We start from the raw sequence: 22,427 nt of genomic DNA, 5'->3' as shown, positions 1-22,427 counted from the left end.
CTCGGTCACCCAAATCCAGTCATTCTTTTGGTGGTCAAGGGCAAGAGCTCGTCGATGCGGTACCTGGAGGCCGCAATGGTTGCGGCAGCCATTCGTCGGGCTCTCGGTCACCCAAATCCAGTCTTTTTTGGTGGTCAAGGGCGGAGCTTGGCGATTGTTGTGGTGGCTTTTCATCGAGAGTTGGGGGAGCCAAAGCTGGAGGTTGGTCGCAGAGGGCGCAGGGCTCGCAGCACCAGTGGACACAGCATGGCAACAGTCGCCGCAGGGTTTCTCCTGGAGCTCGTATTGCTGGCGCAGCCTGGAGTGGTAGCAGCAGGAGTAGGTGCACGCAGACCCCATCACCATCACCAGCAGCATGTACAACGCCTCTCTCACGCAGCACGCTTCAGTTCATCAGGCCAAACCATGCTTTTCATCAGGCTGTCATCGGTGGATGCGATTTAGTCGAGCAGGCGGTGATTTGTTTTAGCCCCATCATACCTTTCCTAAACCAACGGTTGGATTAGATCGGATTTGCTGAAAAAGTGTCGCCACATTATGTGGCTGAGTACAGTCAAATTTTAACGGCTGGGATGCACTGCGCTGGACATCGTGTGCACGATGCACATCCGTTTCTCCACCTGTTTATCCCTTTGTAATTTTTTTACTTTATTTGTTGATCCGGAATTGCTATGGGTTTGTAGCAGTCAATTTTGTTGTTGTAATTATGTATTTATACAAATTTACATACTAGTTACACCCCACTTACAAATCACTTACATATATAATTTTGGGATTTACATATGTAGTTTTAAGACTTACATATGTAATTATATGTAATTTTAGGACTTACATTGTAAATATACTAAAATTACATATGTAATTTAAAGATTTACAATGTAAATACATACCGAATATTTTTTGATGAAAAATATGGTGCCATAAATATAGCTAGTCCTGGATTAGATTGGTATCTCACAGTACCTCGTATCTCATGGTACCTCCTTGAGGATGGGAAAAGTGCTCCATCAGGCCATGGCTCCATTGGTTCGAGACCTGGATCCGCTCTGATACCATATATGCATCGTCAACTATGCAGTCTTGGATATATTTTATTTTTCTGATTTGGTTAGAACGATTTTCTTTTCGAAAAGTGCTCGGTAGTAATCATGATCACCTTAAAGAGCTATGGCTCGTGACATGCGTTCCCGGCGTTAAAGATTTATTTTTTTCTGCTTGATAAAAAATAAATCAAAACATCATCATACAATTTTTTAATCTGCCCTATAGTTAAACGAATGCTTTTACTCATTCATCATTCATTATGTCACACATCCAATGGCCCAAAATCAACAGAGGAGGTCGATCCGACCGCCCAGCGCATCTCTCGCATCTTCCACCACACAGAGCCGCATCTCCTCTCCTCGCGCTCTCTCCGCATCCTCCACCATCAGCGCCGCATCTCCTCCTCGGCGTCCTCGCGCTCTCTCGCCCCCTCGCCGCCGTGCGCCTCCCCCTCGCTCCCTCGCCGCCGTGCGCCGGATTTTTCATTGAATCGACGCGCTCCTCCTCCGGACTAGGGAGGGGAGGCGCGGCGATGTGGGGGAGGCGCGACGAGGGAGGGTTGGCGCGGCGATTTTCCGCAATACGGAGGGGCGCGCGGTGCGATGGTGGTGCGGACTACGGAGGAGGGTCGCGCCTCCCCCACATCGCCGCGCCGGCGCCCACCGCTCTCCACCGCGTCTCCGCCGCCCATCGCTCTCCACCGCGCCGCCATTGCGCCTACGCCCTCCCTCTCTTTCAGGTCGCCTCCCCCGCCGATTACCTCGCGATTCCCAACCCTAACCCCCGCCGCCGGCGCGTAGCGCCGCCGCCGCCCCTGCTGCCCAGGATCCCCCCGCCTTTTCTCCTTCCGCCCACCTGCCACCGACGCCGCCACCCCTGGCAGTGACTCCTCCTCCCCGCTGCCAACGCCACCGCCGTCGACGCCTACTCCTGTGGCAGTGTGGAGGACTGCTGCTTCCCTGTCTCCATCAGGTGTGTGCACGATTTGTGTTTGTTAAAATACTTATGTGAAAAAGCTGTGGGTATACAATGATATGCTGCAGATTATCTTTTCCTGTTATAGGTTGATCAATAATGGTTTCCTTAATTCAACTTTCATATTGCTGAATCTTTTGGTCTACATTGATAGCTGATGCATTGGGGTGTGATTATACAAATGATTTCTGTTGGTAATGATTTTTCCCTACCTTGCAGACAGAGGAATACCGGACAGTTTTTTTTCTTTCTTTTCTTCTGTTGGGGTGGGTTCATTTCAGAAATACCCAATTTGTTAGGTTGACCACATGTCCCCATTTTGATCTGCAAGGTCACAGACAATTCTCTTGTAATGTGTATGTGCATTGTTTGTCAGAAACCTGTCGAATGGGAGGCACCATCATAATTATATGATCTAACAATATGAAGTAACCATCAACTGATCTGAGTGTGGAGGTAATTTCTAACCCTCACCTCTGATGTTTGATGAATTTCATTTTCTCGTATATACTTTGTTTGACCAGATTTCCTGCTATGTAAATACACATATATGATTGTGTACATACTAGCTAGATCTTTCCTCTTAGAGCATGGACAATATAATGGTTCAGGCGACTATTATCTACATAATCTAGACCACACAATAGAATATTTTAAGCAGATTTTTCATAAGTGCCAACCACTGCCTATGTTTTGCTATTAATATATAGTATAGTTCCTTTCGAGAATTTGCACAAAGTCTATAGAAAATCAGAATATAAGTGCGACCACGGCCTTCCTGAAAGTTAGAAAAATCTTCTCAAGCATATAAGCATATAGTCTGATGGTCATTTCATAAAAATCTCTTGATATGATTTTATAAGTGAACATACCAAATTAGTTTGAATGTACATTGTTCGTTTTCACGGGATTCCGACATCCGTTGTCAGTGATCGAGATCCTGTTTTCACTGGGCACTTTTGGAGTGAGCTTTTCCGGTTGGCTGGTGTCAAACTACATATGAGCTCGGCATTTCAGAACACTAGGACAAATAACATGTTGTATACATGCTGGGATGCCTGAATATATGGTTGCTTATGATGGAATCAGAAAATGATAAGTTCTGCAGTATTTTCAAATGCGGAAGCTGATTTAGAATTTGAGAATGTTGGCTCATGATGACAACAACTCTGTACATGTACATTCTGCAGATAGAGAAGCTTTTCTTGATTGAAGCATTTTAAGACTTGTACTACACCAGATGTGCCCCCTTGAGAAACAAAGGTTAGTGTTCTGCTATCGAGTTTTTTTTAGATTGTAGCAAATAGAGATTTTGTTAATTTTTAATCAAATGTGAAGCTAAACTTCTCATTAATCTGGGATTGTTTTCCATAATTGTCCCGGTGTGAGAGATTGACAATTGATTTCACAACCAAATGAAAGGTAGTGTTTTTCTGGGAATGCCATCAGGGGCGCAGATCTGAGTGTAGTCAAAATCCTTCAATTTTTCAAATCCGTTTGGTAAAAGTTACCACTTTCTGAATTCCATGCAAGGACTGACTTATGAAAATTTTACTGTATATTATTGTTCTATAATTTGTTTATAAAAGTAATGCAGTAATGCTATAGGAATGATGGGACCCTAGGAGTTAGTGGCATATATCATCGACACACTTGCATGGCCAGGGGAATTATAACTCAGGTGCTCACCGAGGATCAACTGTCCAGGATCCAGGATTTTTAGCATTTGTTTTATTGAACGCTGGAATTACTTTTCTCCTCGTGCCATCTAAAGGTAACTTCAAAGCTAAATGGCTGGCCATGTATAATCCTAGGAGCATAAATATTTTTACAAACTATATAAATTTCTTTGTAAAATTTTAATAGTGATTCAGTGTTGCAACGGGAAATGCTATATACATGGCCAGCCATTTATATTCAGTGTTTAAGTCGATATATTGACCACAGATTTGGTTTATATCAGTAAATGGCCATGTTTTTTTCCCAAGTTATGTTTCTAAATATGTAGACTGTGGTACGATATTTATAAAGTTCAAGTTGTCTTTGTTTCCCAGAAAATCTTAGGTCTAGCAGACTTACTTAGTTTCTGTTTACAAATGAATAATCGGGTAGTTAATACTGTACCTGTATATTTGTACTACTCTCTTATTTAGTAATGTATCTAAAATAATGTAGACTGTACTACAATATTTATTTAGATGCATATGCTCAATTTTTATATAAGTATATGCTGCTTTTACATTACTTTTGTTTGAATGTACATGCTGATATGAAATTTGGAGAGCTTTCTTGGAATGTACGCTGTTAAGAAAATTTAGATAAATTAAATCCTTATGCCTTATATGGTTTCTTAAACACACCTATAAGTTTGATTGGAGAAGGGGACATTAACCAATTGCTTGAAAAAGGTGTTTTGTTAGCTCAAGATATGGTGGAATATTTACAACTGTTTTAGTAACTCCCAGATAATCTTTCTCTACATACATGCATAACTAATTTCTCTAGGATAATGACACATTTCTGATTCGTTAAGGGCAAACTTTGAAGTACATCTGTTATGCGCGAGATATTCAGTTTATATTTCTAAACTTGGGTGCACTTTGAATCAGGACGAATAGGCTCAGTTGGATCAGTTGAATATAAAGAAGTGGTGTGCGATTAGTTTTTTTTGTAAATAGCTCAAGTTAGTTTTCTTCCTTGTAGGATAGTTACAAAAAAATAAGGTAAACTTGCATTTCTTGCATGAGCAAAGTTCATTACAACCTATCTAAGTATAATTTCCTGAAGAGTGTTTATAGCTGAAGTTGTTTCTTCTAATTTTGCTGAGGTTAACCCTCCTATGGCATGCATCCTTCTAAATTTTGCTGAGGTAAACCCTCCTGAAATTAGTAGGGTGCACGAAATACTACTGTTTTTTTAATTTTTGTACAGTGGCATTGAACATGGTTTTGCTCTTTGAGATATGATGCTTCCCTCATGATCAATGAAGATTTGCATTACTTTAGGTGATCTGCTCATGTTTGGGTGTTTGGGTAAGGAGAAGAAGAAATGGCTGGGGTGTCGGTGGTAATGAGGTTGTTGTTTCAGTTATACAGTTCCGCATAATTGTGTGACGTCCTGACTAATCCTGACTAATCTGTATGACCTTTTCTTCCATTTACAAATGCTTGTGTCTCTCCAGTTCACCTATGAGGGAGATATGAAATCAGGTATGAGTAATTCTTGTGGTTTTGCTTCTTTTTCTGGACACACTTATTTTCATCCATTTTGCAGCAAGCAATAGTTAGGTATGAGAAAGAATGTGCCTTACAATTAACTGTCAGTGGTACACATAAAACTATTCATTTACTCTTCTTTCCTGGTCATATTGATACAGGTTAGTTTATGCTCTTACTCGAAAAAAAAAACAAAGTACATGGTCTTACTATTTGACCGTTTGATTAATTATATAAGTTTCTGAGAAAGCCCTGAATTCGATGTACTAGACTCGATTGTTATAGGCAACTAAGTAAAAAAAACAAGGTGATCCAATAAAGTATTAAAACACCCATGGATCATGTTGCTACCCTGTGGTGATGAAAAGAGACATAAGTGCTAGCTACTATTTTTTGTTTAATCATGAAACAGAGGCTTCATGAAACCAGATCAAGCAAGTCAAATGGGATTGCATCATAGGTAAGATCAAAGTTTTCCCCTTTTTGACATCAACAGCGTATTCTTTTGTCTGTAGAGATTGTATATTTGTTTTCATTCATAGAGGTTACATCATATCCAAGAGAGTGCCAAATCTGTCATGTAGCATTTGTCTTTTTTTTACCCGGCCTCTACATCCAACTGGATATATGCAACCTTTTTAAATTAAGAACTTAGCCCTCAAATAACCCAATCTGAAATTCGCTCCTATAGCGATTTAAATTCAGGACCTTGGGGTGCTACTCAGGTTACTGCAACCATTAGGCTACATACCCTTTTACATGTTGCATTTGTCTAGATTATTGCATTTATAAGCAGTAAATCTTTTTCAGAGCAAATAGCATTTGTGCAGTGACCAAGGGTACTATCTTCTTGATTTGCTTGCAGTCTCCCATTGTTTGCTGAGACCATCAATACTCTTGCATGGATGATGGTTCAATTGAATAATTAGGAACTGCAATACTGGACGAGGCTTGTTTGAGTTTTCTTTAGTTCTCTTCAATAAGTTACCTCTTTAATTATATGGCTTCAAACTTTTTCATATTCCCGAGAGCATGTCTGTTTGGCACCAAACTGTTCACCTGAGCAAATGGTCCAATAATGAATTGTGCTTTGTCATGGTACGTTGCTAACTGTTTGGGCCTTCTGGTGCAATTTTATCATTGAGATATTTTGTGCAGTGATGAAATGCATATTTGTATTGTACGATACTTTTATATTATCAATAGTAATTTACTTTAATTATTTTTTCAATTTTAAAAGTTGACCTGTTAAATGAGGTTTCACAGGTGCATTAAAATTTATTGTGTTACAATGAAACCTGTTGCTACAACAATCCTAGGATATCAATATGTGTTACCTAGGTGCACTTCTTGGGTGATGAGTTGTGGGAGTTGTCCATATCCTCCTGGAAAATATGTTGACAGGTTATGCGAGGTTCTAGGACAGAGACATAGGGATATAGTTCTAGGACGGAGATATGGGGAGAGATATGTATATCGTTAGGCGTGAAGTTCTGATGGTAAATTTATGGAGAAAAATTTGATATTGACCGAATGTATCTGTGTGCAAATTGTGGATAAAAGAATGTCAAATGTTCTGTTTTGGAGAAGACATGAAACAATTTGTGTTATAATATTGGTGCATATACCTTTTATGCAAATATTTAATTAATTTATCTTCTGTGCATAATATGCGATTAATTGCTCCATCTAAATTTACTACTCCCTTTCACAAAAATTAAAACATTTGATTTTTTGAATTATTTTAATTTACTACTCTCTTTCACAAAAATTAAAACATGCGATTTTTGAATTATTTTATCTTTGGGGTTTTGCGTTTGACTACAATTTTATATTTCAACAACTTTATAAAATACAATAAATTTGTGATAAAGGGGAGTTATTATTTTAATGATAAATATGCGCAGATCATTTAGCATTCGGATAAAGACATGTATATCTTGCTTGGATATTTGTATTTTAGACATGTTTTGAATATGTTTCTTCAAAAGTTATTTTGATTTGTATTGTTAAATATTACCGTAGCGTTAGCACGGGCAGATTACCAGTGACATTAAAGTAAAAAGGTGAGTCTAGTTTAATCTATTATGCAACTTTGATGGATATATATATAGTAGTTCGAAGTAAAATTTACTCTTATGCTTCTTGTTATTTTTTAACTGTAGGTCCTCGTTTTTACACTAAGGTGGTGGTGTTTGAATCTCATGAAGATAAAAGATTAAGTGTTTCACGTAAAACAAGGTGGTAATAACGCGTGATTAATTGAGTTTTAATTATTACGAACTTGAAAAATGGATTAATCTAATACTTTAGAATAACTTTCGTATATAAAATTTTCGTACGAAACGTACCGTTTAGCCGTTTGGAAAGCTTGCCACTTTTATCCAAAAGTTTATCTAACTTCGGAGGTAAGAACCTGATCTTGGCATGCTAAGAACTTCCTTTCAGCAACCATGTTGTTGACAATTGTAACGTTAACTTCCTCATGATCTTAATATAATCTGGTTGCGGCTTCTTTTCGTCAGCCCTGTGTTTTTTGTTTGTTTTTTTTTTTTCACGCGACGCTACCAATCCAAAACCCTTGCAGCCTTGCTTGATGCTGGACTGCTGGAGGACTGAAAGAGACAGGAAATGGACAAATGGTTTTGGTTGTGTGGTCTAGATGAAGAGGCATATATGCGAATAGTATTTGTTTAAACTGGGTTTAAGCATTTCTTTTCAAATTTGAGATGGAGCTGCATCATTGCACAAACTCTAAACCTACTCCAATTAGTGGATCTTTCGTCAGCTACTCTTGTTGTGCGCGGCATGCTTTAGTTTAATTAGCTTTCATTTGTTTGGGGGAATATGTATAAGACTTGTGTATCATTGTATCACTATTAGAATCCTAAGATTTGCCAAGCATCCAAACAAAAAATCCTACAGACCGTCAGGAAGATTTAGGTGGCCGACCGTTTGAAATTTTAACGAGGGTTGTTACGAGAACATTCAGCTATGTAGCATGTGGCTGACAGGATATATCAGTGAGTGAGAGTTATAAGATACCACTCGGAAATGGTTATAAGTGGATGACGGGGTATATTAGTAACCGAGAGGTTTAATTTAACTCTCGGAAATGATGCAGTTTTAATAGGTGGCCGATGATTTAAACCCCCCTTGGTGAAAGTTAGGAATCTTGTAGTGATTAAGGGAAGTAAAGTTTGTTGATTAGAGCTGAGAACCTAAAAGGAAAAAGGAAAAAGGAAAGGGAAAGGAAGGGGAGGAGAAGGGACTGATTTCACTATTTGTATTCTCACGATAGATGTGGCGACCTAGGCTACCGGTGCTACAAAAGTAGTTGTGGAACTGCAAACCTCATCAGCTGCTAAAGAGTTGCCTCCTCCGCTATTGTGTTCGCAATGTCGACCTAGTTCCACTGTTGTTGATTAAACACTTTGTCGTCACGTGCTTTCTAGATAGACTAAACCCCTAGAGTGACAATGGTACCTCTCCTTCGTTCTTTCGGGATCCTCGGTTGGCTATCTCATAGCCATGTATGAAAGGATGATTCGGCCATCGGTAAACAACATGTGCACCCTATTGTATTGAACACAAGCCACCGTAGCTATCTTGATTCCGGACAAGCATGCACCTAGTATGTGATCAATGCTTTCTTCATCTTAATCACAGAGAATGCAGCGGCTTGGATGCGGGAGTCCTCTCTTTGCAAGCCTATCCGCAGTCTAACAACACCAAAGTGCCACAAGCCAAAGAAAGTGTTTGCAACGTGAGGAGCAAGAGATTTCCAAATTGAAGATTGGAAAGTAATTCGACCTATGAACATGGCTTGATAAGTAGAATAGGAAGAGTACCACCCCTGAGTTCTCCCATTTCTAGATGAATTGATCCGACTAGTCATTGATGGGTTGAACAGAACTGACCAAAGACCATAGCCGCAAATATTCCAAGATGGTATGGATCCCTAGAGCACCTTGGATATATCTTATCCATGTGCCAGCTTGCAGTGCTTGTGCAACCGTTCTACGGTGACAGATGCATGTGGGGAAGCAGTCGTGGATAGTCGGCGCCAAGGAACGAGTCCCTGATGCATGTACCAATTGTTCTCACAGAAGAGGCAGACTCCCTATTCACCAACGTCGTTGCAAAGTCGCGCTTTTTCTGCAAGCTTGGGATCACTAGTCTCTACCAAGGCTTCAACGGTGATGTGCGTTATAGCCAAATCTATCGTGAATGAAGGGCTTCACCCATGAGCCCAAGATTTAGGATACCAAGGCTGCCATAGTTGACTATGGCACAAACTTTTGACCTGGCAACATGGCAATGCCCACCCTGTGCATTTGCCCATCCAGCCTAGAGGAATCCATGGTAGATTTTGCCAATTCCTTTAAGGAACCATTTTGGTACATCCACTTGAAACCAATAAATAGATTGAAATTGAGCTTAGGACTGCCTTCACCTTCATGATACCGATTGGCACCATTTTCTCCGCTTTCTATAGGAGCAGCCATCAAGTTACTTTATCAACAATGGGTGCAGGTCTGTCTTCCTCAATTTATGGGTGGAGAGAGGAATGTCAAGATATTTGCACAGGAAGGATGCGACCGAACATGGCAGTTCACCCTGGATCATAGCCGAGTCACCATCCTCACAATGGATCGACACAGCTGAACATTTGGAGAAGTTTTTTTTAAGACAAAAACCCCTCCAAAGTTGGCTAGGATTTGCATGGTCACGAGGAGTTCACCATGGAGTGGTCGAAGAGGCGGTGAGGGATCCCTAGGGGTTGAAGCAGCCCTTCTCGTTCTGCTACAACAAACGGGGAGCTATTAGCTATATGCTTTTTAGTACTTTTCGAGTAAGGGTGCGATCGTTTCAGCGGTGGCGGTGGATTGTTTAGCCGCATGCAAAACGAGAAATAATATTAGCATATAATTAATTAAGTATTATTATATAATTTTTTTATGAATAAATTTGTTGGATTTTTTTTAACAACTTCTTTATAGAAAGTTTTCGCACGAAATATACCGTTTAGCAGCTTGAAAAGCGTGCTAACGGAAAACGAGGAGAATCTAATCCTGAAAAGTTGAAACCATCGCACCCTAAGTTTAGCTTTCCATCTATTAGATTGAAACATACACTATTCACTAAATTATTATTACCGATTATCTATATAACTATATAGATAAATTAATTTTTTTTAAAAAAAAAACTCCACAAAGATAACAGGTTTTTTAAAAAAAGTAGAATAGTCTCCCTCAATTTTTTTTAAGAAAACTTATTTTTAAAGACAGGGTAAATAATCCGTGACAAATCGCAAATTTGTTCCGCGGCACAAGGCGTCAAATCGATTTTTCCTTTCCCCGTCATCGTGCCGAACTGATGACCCAAGCAACCTGATTTCTCGCCGCCGCCGCCGCGCCGCCGCGCGCGTGGCGGTCGGGTCGTCGGGAGAGGGTCGACGTCAGTAGGATGCCGGGCACCGGGGGACTGGAGCTGGCCGGCCGGCCGGCTGGTGATGGTGGTGGTAGCCGCCCGGCGAGGCGCGTCTGACATGGCTGGGCAAGGTGCGCTACATCCCCAACAGCAAGGGGCGCAGCGGTCGAGGGCCGGCAATGGAGCGGCCCCGTGGTGGTTGATCCTTCTCGATCGCCCACGCCGGAGGTGAGCTCCCGGATGCCCTGCTTGGATGTACTTGATGCTGCTCATGTCTCTCTCTTTGTTCCAAATCATATATATACTTGCCCACTTCAGAAATCAAAAGTGTTCATCGCTTTACGCGCTGAGTTCCTTACCATGTGAAATTATCAAATTGAACAAGCAACTCTATGGAATCTAATCCAGTGGCCTTGGGATCAAAACCACATGAAAAATCAGCTGATCTATATATAGGTTATATATTTCTTCCTTCATAAGCCAAAGGTAGCAGAAACCTGCACAGCTACTGCTGGTAGTTTGCAAGGATAGGAGTGCTTGCAGAAAATTATCTACAAGATTACTAACCTTCAATTTTGCAATTGTTTTGCTATGGAAGTGAATTTACAAGGGATTTGCGTATTCGATTACTTTATGTGCAAATAAGAATTTGAAATAATTTGTGTGGTTTTCAGAGGAGACCTGCAATCATAAGTAGCATCACAAAGATACCTCAGAAAAAAAAAATATGTTGCCCCGAAAGTGTAGCGCGCAATGATAGTATAATATCCATACTAAATCTATATACGGAGTATTATGCTAAAATGGTACCAACCTTGCACCAGAACAGTAATTCACATTGAATCATGGCCCGAGCTATTTTATTTTATAAGGATACATCCACTGTGGGGTACAATGTATAGTGCCGTAGGTCAGTAGCAACCTTTGGCATACAGATTCCATTTAAGTTTGGTAACATGTAAATCATCTAACTTCATGCATCCAGTAGCCTTAGAACAACAGGAAGACCAAACTTAGGCTCAAGAGTTAACAGGTCTACAGGTGCATGAACATAGTTAGGGGAAAGTGTGAATGAGAACTTTTTTTAGGATCATAGCCATAACTGACTTGGCTTCCAACATCGCAAAGTTCTGACCGATGCAAGACCTTGGCCCTATTGAGAATGCCAGTAGGGCATGTGGAACTTTGGCTGCTCTTGTGACCCCGTTCTGAAATCTTAATGGATTGAATTCATCTGCATCGTCACCCCAAATCTCCTTGTCCCGGTGCATAATTGCTGAAGGTATGATAATTGCATGGTCTTTGGGTATTTTTGTTTCTCCTACTGTAATATCTGTTAGAGGTTTTCTTTGAAGGAAAAGAGCAGGACCGTAGAGCCTTAGGGTCTCAAGGAATACCATTGACATCTGCAATATATATATATATGTTATGTTGTAGTTAGCCATACATGAACCATTATTATTAGAATGATACACATGGAGTTACATATCACAAGAAAAAAAAGATATCAAAATAGATTATAAAAGGCAACATAGGTACTAGTTTTCTTGCCTCTTTCAGTTTGCTAAGGTTGTCACCATTTGGATTTTCTTTTCCACATTCCCTCAAAGCTTCCAACCGGAGTCTTGCCTGCCATTCTGGATACACACTGAGCAAAAACACTGTCCAGGTAAGAAGAAGTGACGTGGTTTCATGACCAGCAAAGAAGAATGTTTTGCACTCATGTATAATTTCATCGATGCTTAAGCTGAGCTGATGTTGCTCCCTTCCCTGATCTGTTGCAATGCAAGCCTCAAGCATCAAACCAAGGAGATCGCTTCCGTATCCACTTCCTTTTGATGATAACCGGGATTGTATGATCTGCATGAGAGTGCCCCTAAGCTTCTTTTCAAGTGTCAATTTCCTCCAATTCCCTTTTGTAGGAAGGTAGCTGAACTCAAAAAAAAAAAAAAGAAGAAGTAAATATATGAATGAATGAGCCAAAATATGGTTGCATGTTCGTGGGATTTAATTTCACATTCTACAAGCTTTGGAAGGGAGTATTAGATATATTACCTGAATCCTGGTATCTGCACGTTGAGGAGAGATTTTACAGCAATTTCCTGGAGCTCTTTCTGTGCATGGAACGCTTCTATTCCTAACTTATAGCTGCTTCCGAAGGCCGTATGAGATATGATATCTGCTGTTAACTCTTGGAATTGTTTGTCCAATTCCACTTGAGTTTCTCCATTCTTGTTGCTGGATGCTTGATCTTCCAATTCCTTCACCATGTTTTGAGCACAAGCTACCATTGTTTTTGTCATCATCTGCATGGATATCAAAGTGAAGCGATACTAATATTAATTTTGTTGCAATTAAATGTGTTGGGTATGATATATTTTCTATTGTCTTGTTTTGATTTTTTTTTTCATTATGGTTTCGATATTTTGGTTTCTTTTTATCTGGTGTTTTCTTACTACAAACGAACTGTCATGTGAAATTGCAAATGGACATGCAAACATATAACAACCTAGTTTAAGTTGCCTCGAGTTTTCTGCTCAACCTATTATAGTTTCTGGGGTGCATTTCCATACTCAGTTCTGTAGCACTAGCACACCTACAAGTTAAGACGATTGAGATAAGATTACCTTTATCTTATCCATGGTGAAAGCAGGGTTGATTACTCTGCGATGGCGCTCCCAATCAATCCCTTGCCAAGCAACGCCAACACTGTTGGGGTAGTGTCATTCTTCAGAAAATGTCCTGACTTGCTTGAAATAATCTGCCTGGCCCACCCATAGTTGAAGATGCAGATTCGAGGCTTTGCCCCAAACCAGTATACAAAGGGCTCTCCTGCAACAATTCACATTTGCAATGTTGCTTACCATCCACATTAGTGATCTATTCTTAGTTTTATAGTGAAGGATGAGCATTTAGCTTTGAAAATTGTCAGTCAGGTTGCTTGGCCACCATACAGCATTGCTAACCAAGCACTAAAACAACAGCATATTAAAAAAAAAAAAGCATTGAGCAGATCTAGTACCATATTGAGATCTCCATTTCAGGTACTATGGCATAACCCTTGGGAGGTAATTGTGGTCATGAACATCAATAACCAGATCATCTGCAGCATCCTTCATTTTCTTCACATCCTCATTGCAGCCTTTCAAGAACTTGTAGGGTGGTCCACGGATTCCTTGCTCCCTGAGCCTCTTGGCTGCAATGTAAGGCCTCCATATATGGGGCACAATGATGTAGTCCCATAGCCATGAGATGGTAGGCAACAAGAGGGCAAGGAAAACCAGAGCAAGAGAGGCCATGGCAAAGAGGTGGTGGATTATGGAGAGGAGAGGAAAGGAAGGTGGTGCAATATTTATAGTCACTAGTACCATGCCCGTGCATTGTAACAGGCCCATATGAGAATGAGCTGCATGACTGAGATAGGATCCAACCGGTTGGTTTTTTAACCAACCGCCTTTTCTGGGTTTTTTTTAACCAACCATTTGATTTTTTTTTCTGGTTTTCTCGAGGATTGCTGGTTGTGCACGCAATGTGATGGGGAGGGAGGAGGATGGCAATGCTTTTATAGTAGTAGAGATATGGTTTTTTCAAGGAACTGGGGGTTATTTACATATCCTCGGCCATTTATAGTTTTTATGGTGTATTTATACAAAAGATGACATAAGAAAAAAGTTGGTCCTTACATGTGTCTGTCCTAGCCTTCTAGCCCTGAAGGTGGTCCTTGCGAAACTAATTTTTTGCTCCCTCTCTCTCTCTCTCTCTCTCTCTCTCTCTCTCTCTCTCTCTCTCTCTACATTGTTCTAGTAGTTGGCTGAGTGGAAATGAAAAAAAAAAGACTTCGGTGTAAGCACATTCAAAATTAACTTCTTCATGTCAGAGCAACAGCATAGTTCAATTTACCAGGGAAACTACATGAAAGGCGTTCTTACCAATAGTGTGATAGAGAGATCCAACCTTTGAGGTTATGAAAAAAAGAAGGTAAAATTGTGAGTGAGACACGACAGATTTCTACAATATTTTGTGTATCATTCTAGCTTTATATTTTGTGTCCTTTTGTCGCTAACAGATTGGGGAAGGACTATATTTTTTTAGAGAAAAGGCATATTGCCCAGAAGGACTCTGTTTTCTATTCTTGTGCATTCTGTTTTTTATCGTACATGCTACAGTGCCTACTTGTATATTAATTTGTAGTCATGAATCTAATCCTTTTGTTCTAGAAACCATGCTGAATTTCCTTTCTATCACTTCTTAACGACCTTTGAGGCTCTGGCAATCAGAAGATGAAGCTGTAAGAGTGACATCGAGGATAACTACATGGAAACACCAGAACCAGGTTTTGCCTTGTTGCACATCCTTCTAGCTTCATAGTTTGTGTTTTATGTCATTAAAGAACTGGGGAAGAACTCTGTTCTCTTGTGCATTCTGTTTTTTCTAATCGTACGCCGTACAGTGCCTACTTGTGTATTAATCTCAGTTTAGAATCCATGCTGTTTCTATCTCAAATATTGGGGCAGAGATCCTGCTGCCTTTTTTCTAGAAGAAAAATAATGGAACAGAGAATTATTTACTTTACAAATTTCTCGTATGCATTTACCTGGTCTTTTTGGGTTGTGCGGCCACTTTCAGAGTAGAGACATTTTTTTAGTTTGTATGTATGCAATTGAAATCGTACAGGAGATACAGAAGATGAGGTCATGCATGACGCCATGCAGATAGTAGGACGTCATGGCACAATCAACATCAAGTAGCAAATGAAGGTATCAGGTATGCTATCCTCTGTCCCTTGATGAACTGAAAGGGACACCGCATTACCGTAAGTGGAATGAAAATAACAGCCACCAATCTACATGGCTCAGCAGAGAAGGTAATGCATCGGGTTTAGCCGATGAGCTGGGAAACGATAACTCTCAGCACTCTGCTCTAGTTTCTTGGAGGTCCTGCACCTTTCAAGGGAGTCTCGGGCAAAAGCCCTGCCTGGTATTCCAGGATCGGCAACATCGACGCCTGGGGGTGCCGTATCCTCCATGGAGGTGTTGCCTTGCTGACTCTCTTTCCCTTTGGGTGAAAACCCTGTCCTTTTTAGGCGGGTGTTGGTAGCGGCTTCCGTCATTACTTCCCTCCTTGGAGGCTTCGCCTTGAAGGTCTTGCTCCTCTCTCGGTCACTATTATGGTTCGTGGTTGTTTTGCCACAGGTTTTTTGCTTTGTCTTCTGTGGGGTTTCGCCGGGTTCCCTGTAACAAAACTGTGTAGTTGTATGGTTTTTTATATGGCTTTCCTTATAAACAGGGGCAATTAAATTCCAGTAGAACTCCTACTGTCGTTTCTTAAAAAAAAAAAGAGAAGGTAATGTATCAAATATGGGCTCTGTTGAGGCCGAGACATGTGTGCATCTCTTCATTTATTGTGTCTTCACTAGAAGAATCATAATTGGATTCTGTTAAGGGACTCAGGCCGTGTTTAGTTCACCCCCAACTACCCCAAACTTCCAACTTTCCATCACATCATATCACATCCAAAATTTTCCTACACACATAAACTTCCAACTTTCCCCAAACTTTCAACTTTTTTCATGAACTAAACACAGCCTCAGGCTGAGCACTGCAGCTGTCAACACCTTCTCATAGAATTCCTCGTAGCACTCAACCTTTACCCTTACCAATTGATTGACATGGATGTTTTGATTCTCCTGTTTTAATATTTTCTAGAGGTGTTTTAAACCATATGACACAACAGTGTGCTAACAATTGAACAACCCTGCATTCGTTATCACTTGTCCTGTTCTTTAATCACTAGTTCAGGACAGATCAGTTTGACAGCCATAGCTGCTGGACTATTCATGTCATGTGCAATCCATTCAAACAGGTGTCATCCATCTCTCTTTTTCTCGAGATTTACACACCATGTATTGGTTGTACTTCATTTTCACATCAAGAAATATGTTGTTCACATACAGACGAATTGAATATTAGATATGACTTGTGGCAATCAATGGAGCACCCAAAGCTGAAAGGACAATTTGGACTTACTGCATAAATGCAATTGAGTGGGCAACCTTTGCTTTTCCACTTGCTTTTCCACTGTTGTCATACAGGCCAATATATAGAGCTCCAAATCAGGCAGTAACTGGGAAAAGGCTTTCTATCTTTGGCTGCTAGACCAAGCTATCAGGTGGTCCATCCAAAATTCAGATTAGACTTTGAAGGTTTTATATCTTCTACACATAATCTGGGCATATCCTTGACAAGTTTTATAGATAATAAGAGACTGGACATGCAGAATACACTGAACAATGTAGATTGCAGCCTTTCTTCAGCATATCTTCTAGTTTTATGGTGTACTTTCTGGTGGATAAGAACTATAACGCCCGAAGCTCTAGCAACCCCGTAATATACATATTTTATAAATCATACTAATAGTAGCTACATACAAAACTATTATCTCATGCATCCAGAGCCTTCAGGAGTATGGGAAGACCAAACTTTGGCTGAAGTGTTATCAGATCTGCAGGTGCGTGGACATACTTTGGCGAAAGAGCAAAGAAGAACTTCTGCAGGATCATGGCCATCACCAACTTTGCTTCTAACATTGCGAAGTTTTGACCGATGCATGACCTTGGTCCTATGGAGAATCCCAGATGAGCATGTGGGATCTTTGCTGCTCTTGTGACCCCATTTGCAAATCTCAGCGGGTTGAACTCATCGGCATCGTCACCCCAAACCTCCTTGTCTCGGTGCAGCATTGGAATAGGTATCACAATCGCGGTGCCTCTAGGTAAGTGGAGCCTTCCCAGTTGCATATCGGTGATAGGTTTTCTAAACATGAAAATAACTGGGGGATAGAGTCTCAGTGTCTCAAGTAGCACCATTGTCATCTGCAATATCAAACTTCAATGTTAGCTACAGCTACAAATTGCCACAATGAGATACTAAGAATAATTCAACTGACATGCCACAACAATAGAAAACAGAAACGCTTGTCAAACCGTAGCCTCCAAAACATACTTTCAAGAACTAAATTCTGTTTTAATTTGCGCAATCCATGCACGGTATATTCTTACCTCTTTCAGTTTGCTAAGCATGTCTGCATTTGGATTTTCCTTTCTACACTCTCTCAGGACCTCCTCTCTCAGCCGATCCTGCCATTCTGGATACACACTGAGCAAGAACATTGTCCATGTAAGCAAATGCGATGTGGTTTCATGCCCTGCAAAGAAGAATGTCTTGCATTCATCTATGATCTCATCCACGCACAGGATCAGCTCATCTCGTTTTTCTCCTTGCTCTGTTGAGAAGCAAGCATTGAGCATCACGCCGAGAAGATCATCGCCGTATCCATTTCCTTCTGAGGTAATTCTGGACTGTATAATTTGCATGAGCGTGTTCCTTAACTTGTTTTCTAGCTTCCACTTGCATCTGTTCCTTTTGGTAGGGAGATACCTACAATCAAAAAGAAGTCATCCGTTAGCAGTAAGGTTGTACCAAGAAAAAAAAGTACTGGTGAAATATGAATAGATAGATTTACTTGAATCCTGGTAATTGCAGATTGAGTATTGTTGCTATGGCAATGGCCTGCAGTTGTTTCTGTGCATGGAACACTTCTTTTCCCTTCTCACTATTACTCCCAAATGCTGTACGGCATATAACATCTGCCGTCAAATCTTGGAACTGTTTGCTGAATTCCACTTCTATTTCTATGCTCTTGCTGTTCGATGCATGATCTAACCACCCCTGGATCAAGCATTCAGCACAACTGGCCATTGTTTTTGTCATCACCTAAATGCAGAACAGTGAAATAAATTTGATTAGAATTAGGAATAGGAAGCTTCTCCCAAACAAAATCTGAGTAGATTTTCTGAAGGAACTAGGAATCCATTGCTAGAAATTGGAGCCAGGTTAGAATGACCATTTACCTTTAGCTTGTCCATGGTGAAAGCTGGGGTGAGCACCCTACGATGCCGCACCCAATCTGCGCCTTCCACCAGCACCAGCCCTTTGCCGATCATTGACAGAATAGCTGGGTGTGCGTCGTTCTTCACGAAATGGCCATATTTCTTCGAAAGGATTTGCTTAACCAAGTTGTAATCGGAGACGCAGATTCGGGGTTGAGGGCCAAACCAGTACAGAAATGGCGTTCCTACACACCATTCAAATGAAAACATATAATTTGAAGAGTTAGTATATATATAGTTGCTGAAGTGGAATGGCTTCAGAATTGCATATTCTCACTCCCACAGTCAAGAAGTACAGGTTGGAGGTTCATATAAATCACTGAAATTTATTTACAAGATATATAGTTGAATAGGCTATTTTTCTGCATTGAACAGGGAGTATTTGGTGACTTATTTAACTATGGCATTTTTTTCTCTTCTAGGCACGGTCATTTCTGCTAGGTTTTTCTCTCCCCATTTTTGTTACATGTTGTTCTCCCTTGTTATATGATCTTGTGTGTCTCTCACTTGTCATATGATCTTGTGTGGCTTGAAGGGCTAAATAGCCGAATGATTTGTAATAATTATTTGAGGGTGCAAACAAATAAATTAACTATTACAAATTTGAAAAATAGATTTAGAAAATATTCTAAGAAAGTCATATACACAAAATGTCTTAAAAGACATATTGTTTAGGAGTTTTGGAAACATGTTCGTTAATCCATTCATCCGAAAAGAACAGGGATATATATGTTCTGTTTCCATCGACAAGTATAATATTATGGCATAAAACTTTCCACTCTGCACTGCTCAACATCTTGTTAATTAATAATATTCATCTTTGATACCTAAAGAATAGATGATTTTCATTTCTACTATTTCCAATATATCCCCCGGGCTTGAGGCTTGACCGCTTGAGACAAGATCCAGCAAAGAAGGCATGAAAACATCTTTCGTTAAAAAAAGGCTATATGAAAACAACATAATTATTCTTCATGTCCTTGTGTTTTTAACAACAAAAAAAACCCCAGAAATTTCTTGAGATGGAGTTTGATCATTCATTCAATTATCGATGCCGGTGATGACCGGAGTGGCTGGATCTGATGTAATGGTTAGATTCGATATGACATGTTAGGCAACGGAAGATCGAGGCTTAGTCTTCTAGTCTTTATTGTTGCTGTTCTTTATATTGTTGTTTCTCAGTTGTGAGGCGGAAAATTTTCAGTGGAAACCAAGTAGTATTTCTGTATTACTATTTGATTCTGTAGATATAGAGATCGAAAATTCTATGAATTATCCAAAGAATTAATTCAATTAAGCACAGGATTAATTTCTTCTTTGCTCTTGTTGCCACAGGGCCAGGAGGGGGGGTGCGTACCGTACAGCTCCTTCCAGGCGACGAAGTGCGGGACAACGCGGCGGAGGTAGTCGTGGTCGCCGACGTCCATGGCCACGCCGTCCGCCTCCGCCGCCGCCTTCCGCCGCCGCACCTCGTCGTTGCAACCCCGCAGCACCCCGCCGCGGCGCGGGCCCCGCACCCCCTGCGCCGCCAGCCTCCTCGCCACTGCCCGCGCCCGCCACGCGTACCGCCCCCACCACACCCACGCCGCCGCCGCCGCCGCCACGGCCAGCAGCAGCAAGGTCGCCATGGCTGCAGCTAGCTGCTAGCTTGAGCCAATCTACGACAACTACAGTAACCTAGCTGCCAATTATTAGTAGATACTGTACTACCAGCTCAAGAGTGTAGCCACTAGCCAGCAAGTCAGTGTGATTAATACTTGCACTTATCTTGTAATTTTGACAAGTCAAAAACTGAAGCTACAGGACAAGCCTGACAAGTTCTTGGAGTGAAAACGAAATTCAGATCGAGAGACGATCGATCAGTAATAAACCATTTTGATGCAGTACAATTTTGCAGTCTTTCTTTAATATAATCTCCGTTGACTACAATTTTCATTATCTGGTAATTACGGGACAGCATGATGAGAATTACATATTTTTTAAGGTTTCGGCTCTGACGATGGATGGAGAGAAGAACCGTTCGACGTGGCGGCGGCGGCGGCGGCGGCGGCGGCGGCGTCGATTTCCGGCGGGGCGGCGCGAGAGCCGAGGAGGCCGCTCCGGGCGAGGAGGAACCCCGCGGCGTGGCCGGCGACGGCGGCGAGGAGCACGCCGGCGTTGAAGGACATGACGGCGAGCATCACCAGGTAGGCGAGCCCCATCCTGGCCGCGTGGACGCCCGCGGCGAGCAGCTGCCGCCGCCGCCGCCGGCCGCGCGAACGGGAGAGGTCGAGGTCGAGGTCGAGCCGGCGCGACGCCGCGGAGAGGGCTTCGGCGAGCGCGGCGAGGGCGAGCACGAGGAGGAGGCAGAGGAGGTACATGCCGACGCCGGCGCGGTCGCCCGGCCACCGCGGGAAGAGCACCACCGCCCGGTGGCCCCAGGTGAAGGACATGCCCGTCGTCATCGGCATCGCCATGCCGGGCATCATCATCGGCGCCGGTGGCGCGTCGCCGCCCGGCCCCGGCGGCGGCATCGGCATGGGCTGCATGGCCATTGCAGCACCTCGTTGGCGAGCGCAGCTGAGCAGAGTGACAACTGACAAGTAAAATGCCGGAGGTATTGGGTTAAGTAGTCGTCGTTCCGTTCCAAAATAAATTAACCTCCGTCCAGATTTTGAGTTTTTTTTCTTGCACTGTTTGATCACTCGTCTTATTCAAAAAATTTTAGAATTATTATTTATTTATTTTGACTTACTTTATTATCAAAGTACTTTAAGCACAACTTTTCGTTGTTTATATTTGCACAAATTTTTTGAATAAGGCGAGTGGTCAAATAATACAAACAAAAACTCAAAATCCCTTATATTATGGAACGGAGGAAGTACTCTATAGCTGACGCATTCTAATACTATAATAAATTTAAATACTTATTTTCAGATTTGATGTATTTACTTATTTTGAGATTTGATGTATTAGTACGTATCACGTAGATTGATTTGTTTGGAATGTATTTTAGAACGAAGGGACTATTGATGCCGTGCGAGCCGTGAAAAGCGAGGAGAGGTGCGTGCGCCATATGTCAAAAGACGTGTGATAAGAACAAGGAAAAGCCGCTTTGGAACAAGGTATAAGCTAGGAGAAGACTGTGGTTAGTGATAAGAGTAGGTTAGCAGACTATAAACTAAATATAAATATATATTAAGGAGATAACAAATTTATAACCAGCTGCAGTACGGGTTTCATGACGCGTATGATATGTAAGATCAGCTATTATTAGTGTAGTATATGTTTATAGATAACTATTATATAAATTGGCTATTAAATTGACTATAGATGATTTGGAGCTAATAGTTAGATATAGTATTAAACTTGCTCAAAGAGAGAATGGCGATGTAAGCGAGGTGATTGAGTGAGCCAAGAAAAAACGGAGGCGCCGTTTGCCCTTTTGTTTCTGTCCTAAAAGTCCTAGGTGTCGTTTCGAGACTGAGAAACGCACACGACTGTATCGGCAAATGGCGACAGATAATGTAGTGGCAATTGATGCTTTTCTCTCGGACACGCCTCATGTTTCCACTAGCCAAGCTGACTGCATCCTGTCCTCCATGAGCAGAATCAGCATACCAGCACAGACGAAAGTGAAGGGGATCGATCGTTCATCTGTTGCCATCGTCGCCATCATCTGTGCTGTCGAATGGTAATAAAAACAACGATAATTTTTAGCGTCAGTACTGACTCTCAGGAGCAGCAAATTAATTAAGAGGCTAAAAATTGCCATGCACTTTGGGCGATTGGGTTAGGCTTTTGTGTCCCCCTAAACTTGGCGAATTGCTCCC

The 22,427-nt window shown here is 41.4% G+C and overlaps 2 protein-coding genes, 2 long non-coding RNA genes and 1 pseudogene across 10 annotated transcripts; 2 read left to right on the top strand and 3 right to left on the bottom strand.

The window, feature by feature from the left end:
* Nucleotides 1-1,326: 1,326 nt before the first annotated feature.
* On the top strand, nt 1,327-6,400 carry LOC127767346 (uncharacterized). 7 transcript variants are annotated; one of them, XR_008016367.1, is made up of 4 exons: nt 1,327-2,016; nt 2,239-2,318; nt 2,396-2,475; nt 3,210-6,400. It is a non-coding gene; the product is annotated as an uncharacterized LOC127767346 (long non-coding RNA). The 7 variants fall into 7 exon arrangements; XR_008016365.1 differs by having other exon boundaries at nt 1,328-2,016; nt 2,239-2,475; XR_008016363.1 differs by lacking the exon at nt 2,239-2,318 and having other exon boundaries at nt 1,347-2,016.
* Nucleotides 6,401-10,538: 4,138 nt separating this feature from the next.
* LOC127767338 (uncharacterized) lies at nt 10,539-20,076 on the top strand. The gene is made up of 5 exons (XR_008016361.1): nt 10,539-10,895; nt 14,885-15,808; nt 17,782-17,842; nt 17,920-18,013; nt 19,951-20,076. It is a non-coding gene; the product is annotated as an uncharacterized LOC127767338 (long non-coding RNA).
* On the bottom strand, nt 11,500-14,196 carry LOC127767335 (cytochrome P450 709B1-like; annotated as a pseudogene).
* On the bottom strand, nt 17,040-20,274 carry LOC127767336 (cytochrome P450 709B2-like). Its single transcript, XM_052292636.1, has 5 exons — nt 19,973-20,274; nt 18,577-18,800; nt 18,189-18,439; nt 17,725-18,103; nt 17,040-17,538 (listed from the first exon to the last, which is right to left on the bottom strand). The coding sequence occupies exons 1-5, from the start codon at nt 20,241-20,243 to the stop codon at nt 17,107-17,109; spliced, it is 1,557 nt and encodes a 518-aa protein (XP_052148596.1). The 5' UTR covers nt 20,244-20,274; the 3' UTR covers nt 17,040-17,106.
* A 312-nt stretch (nt 20,275-20,586) lies between these two features.
* On the bottom strand, nt 20,587-21,178 carry LOC127767337 (copper transporter 4). Its single transcript, XM_052292637.1, has one exon. The coding sequence runs from the start codon at nt 21,147-21,149 to the stop codon at nt 20,595-20,597; it is 555 nt and encodes a 184-aa protein (XP_052148597.1). The 5' UTR covers nt 21,150-21,178; the 3' UTR covers nt 20,587-20,594.
* Nucleotides 21,179-22,427: the final 1,249 nt, after the last annotated feature.

The sequence above is a fragment of the Oryza glaberrima genome, chromosome 3 (assembly GCF_000147395.1).
Source record: "Oryza glaberrima chromosome 3, OglaRS2, whole genome shotgun sequence".
NCBI lineage: Eukaryota > Viridiplantae > Streptophyta > Magnoliopsida > Poales > Poaceae > Oryza > Oryza glaberrima.
The sequence above is the reverse complement of the archived record's forward strand: the minus strand, read 5'-3'. Positions and strand labels throughout refer to the sequence as shown.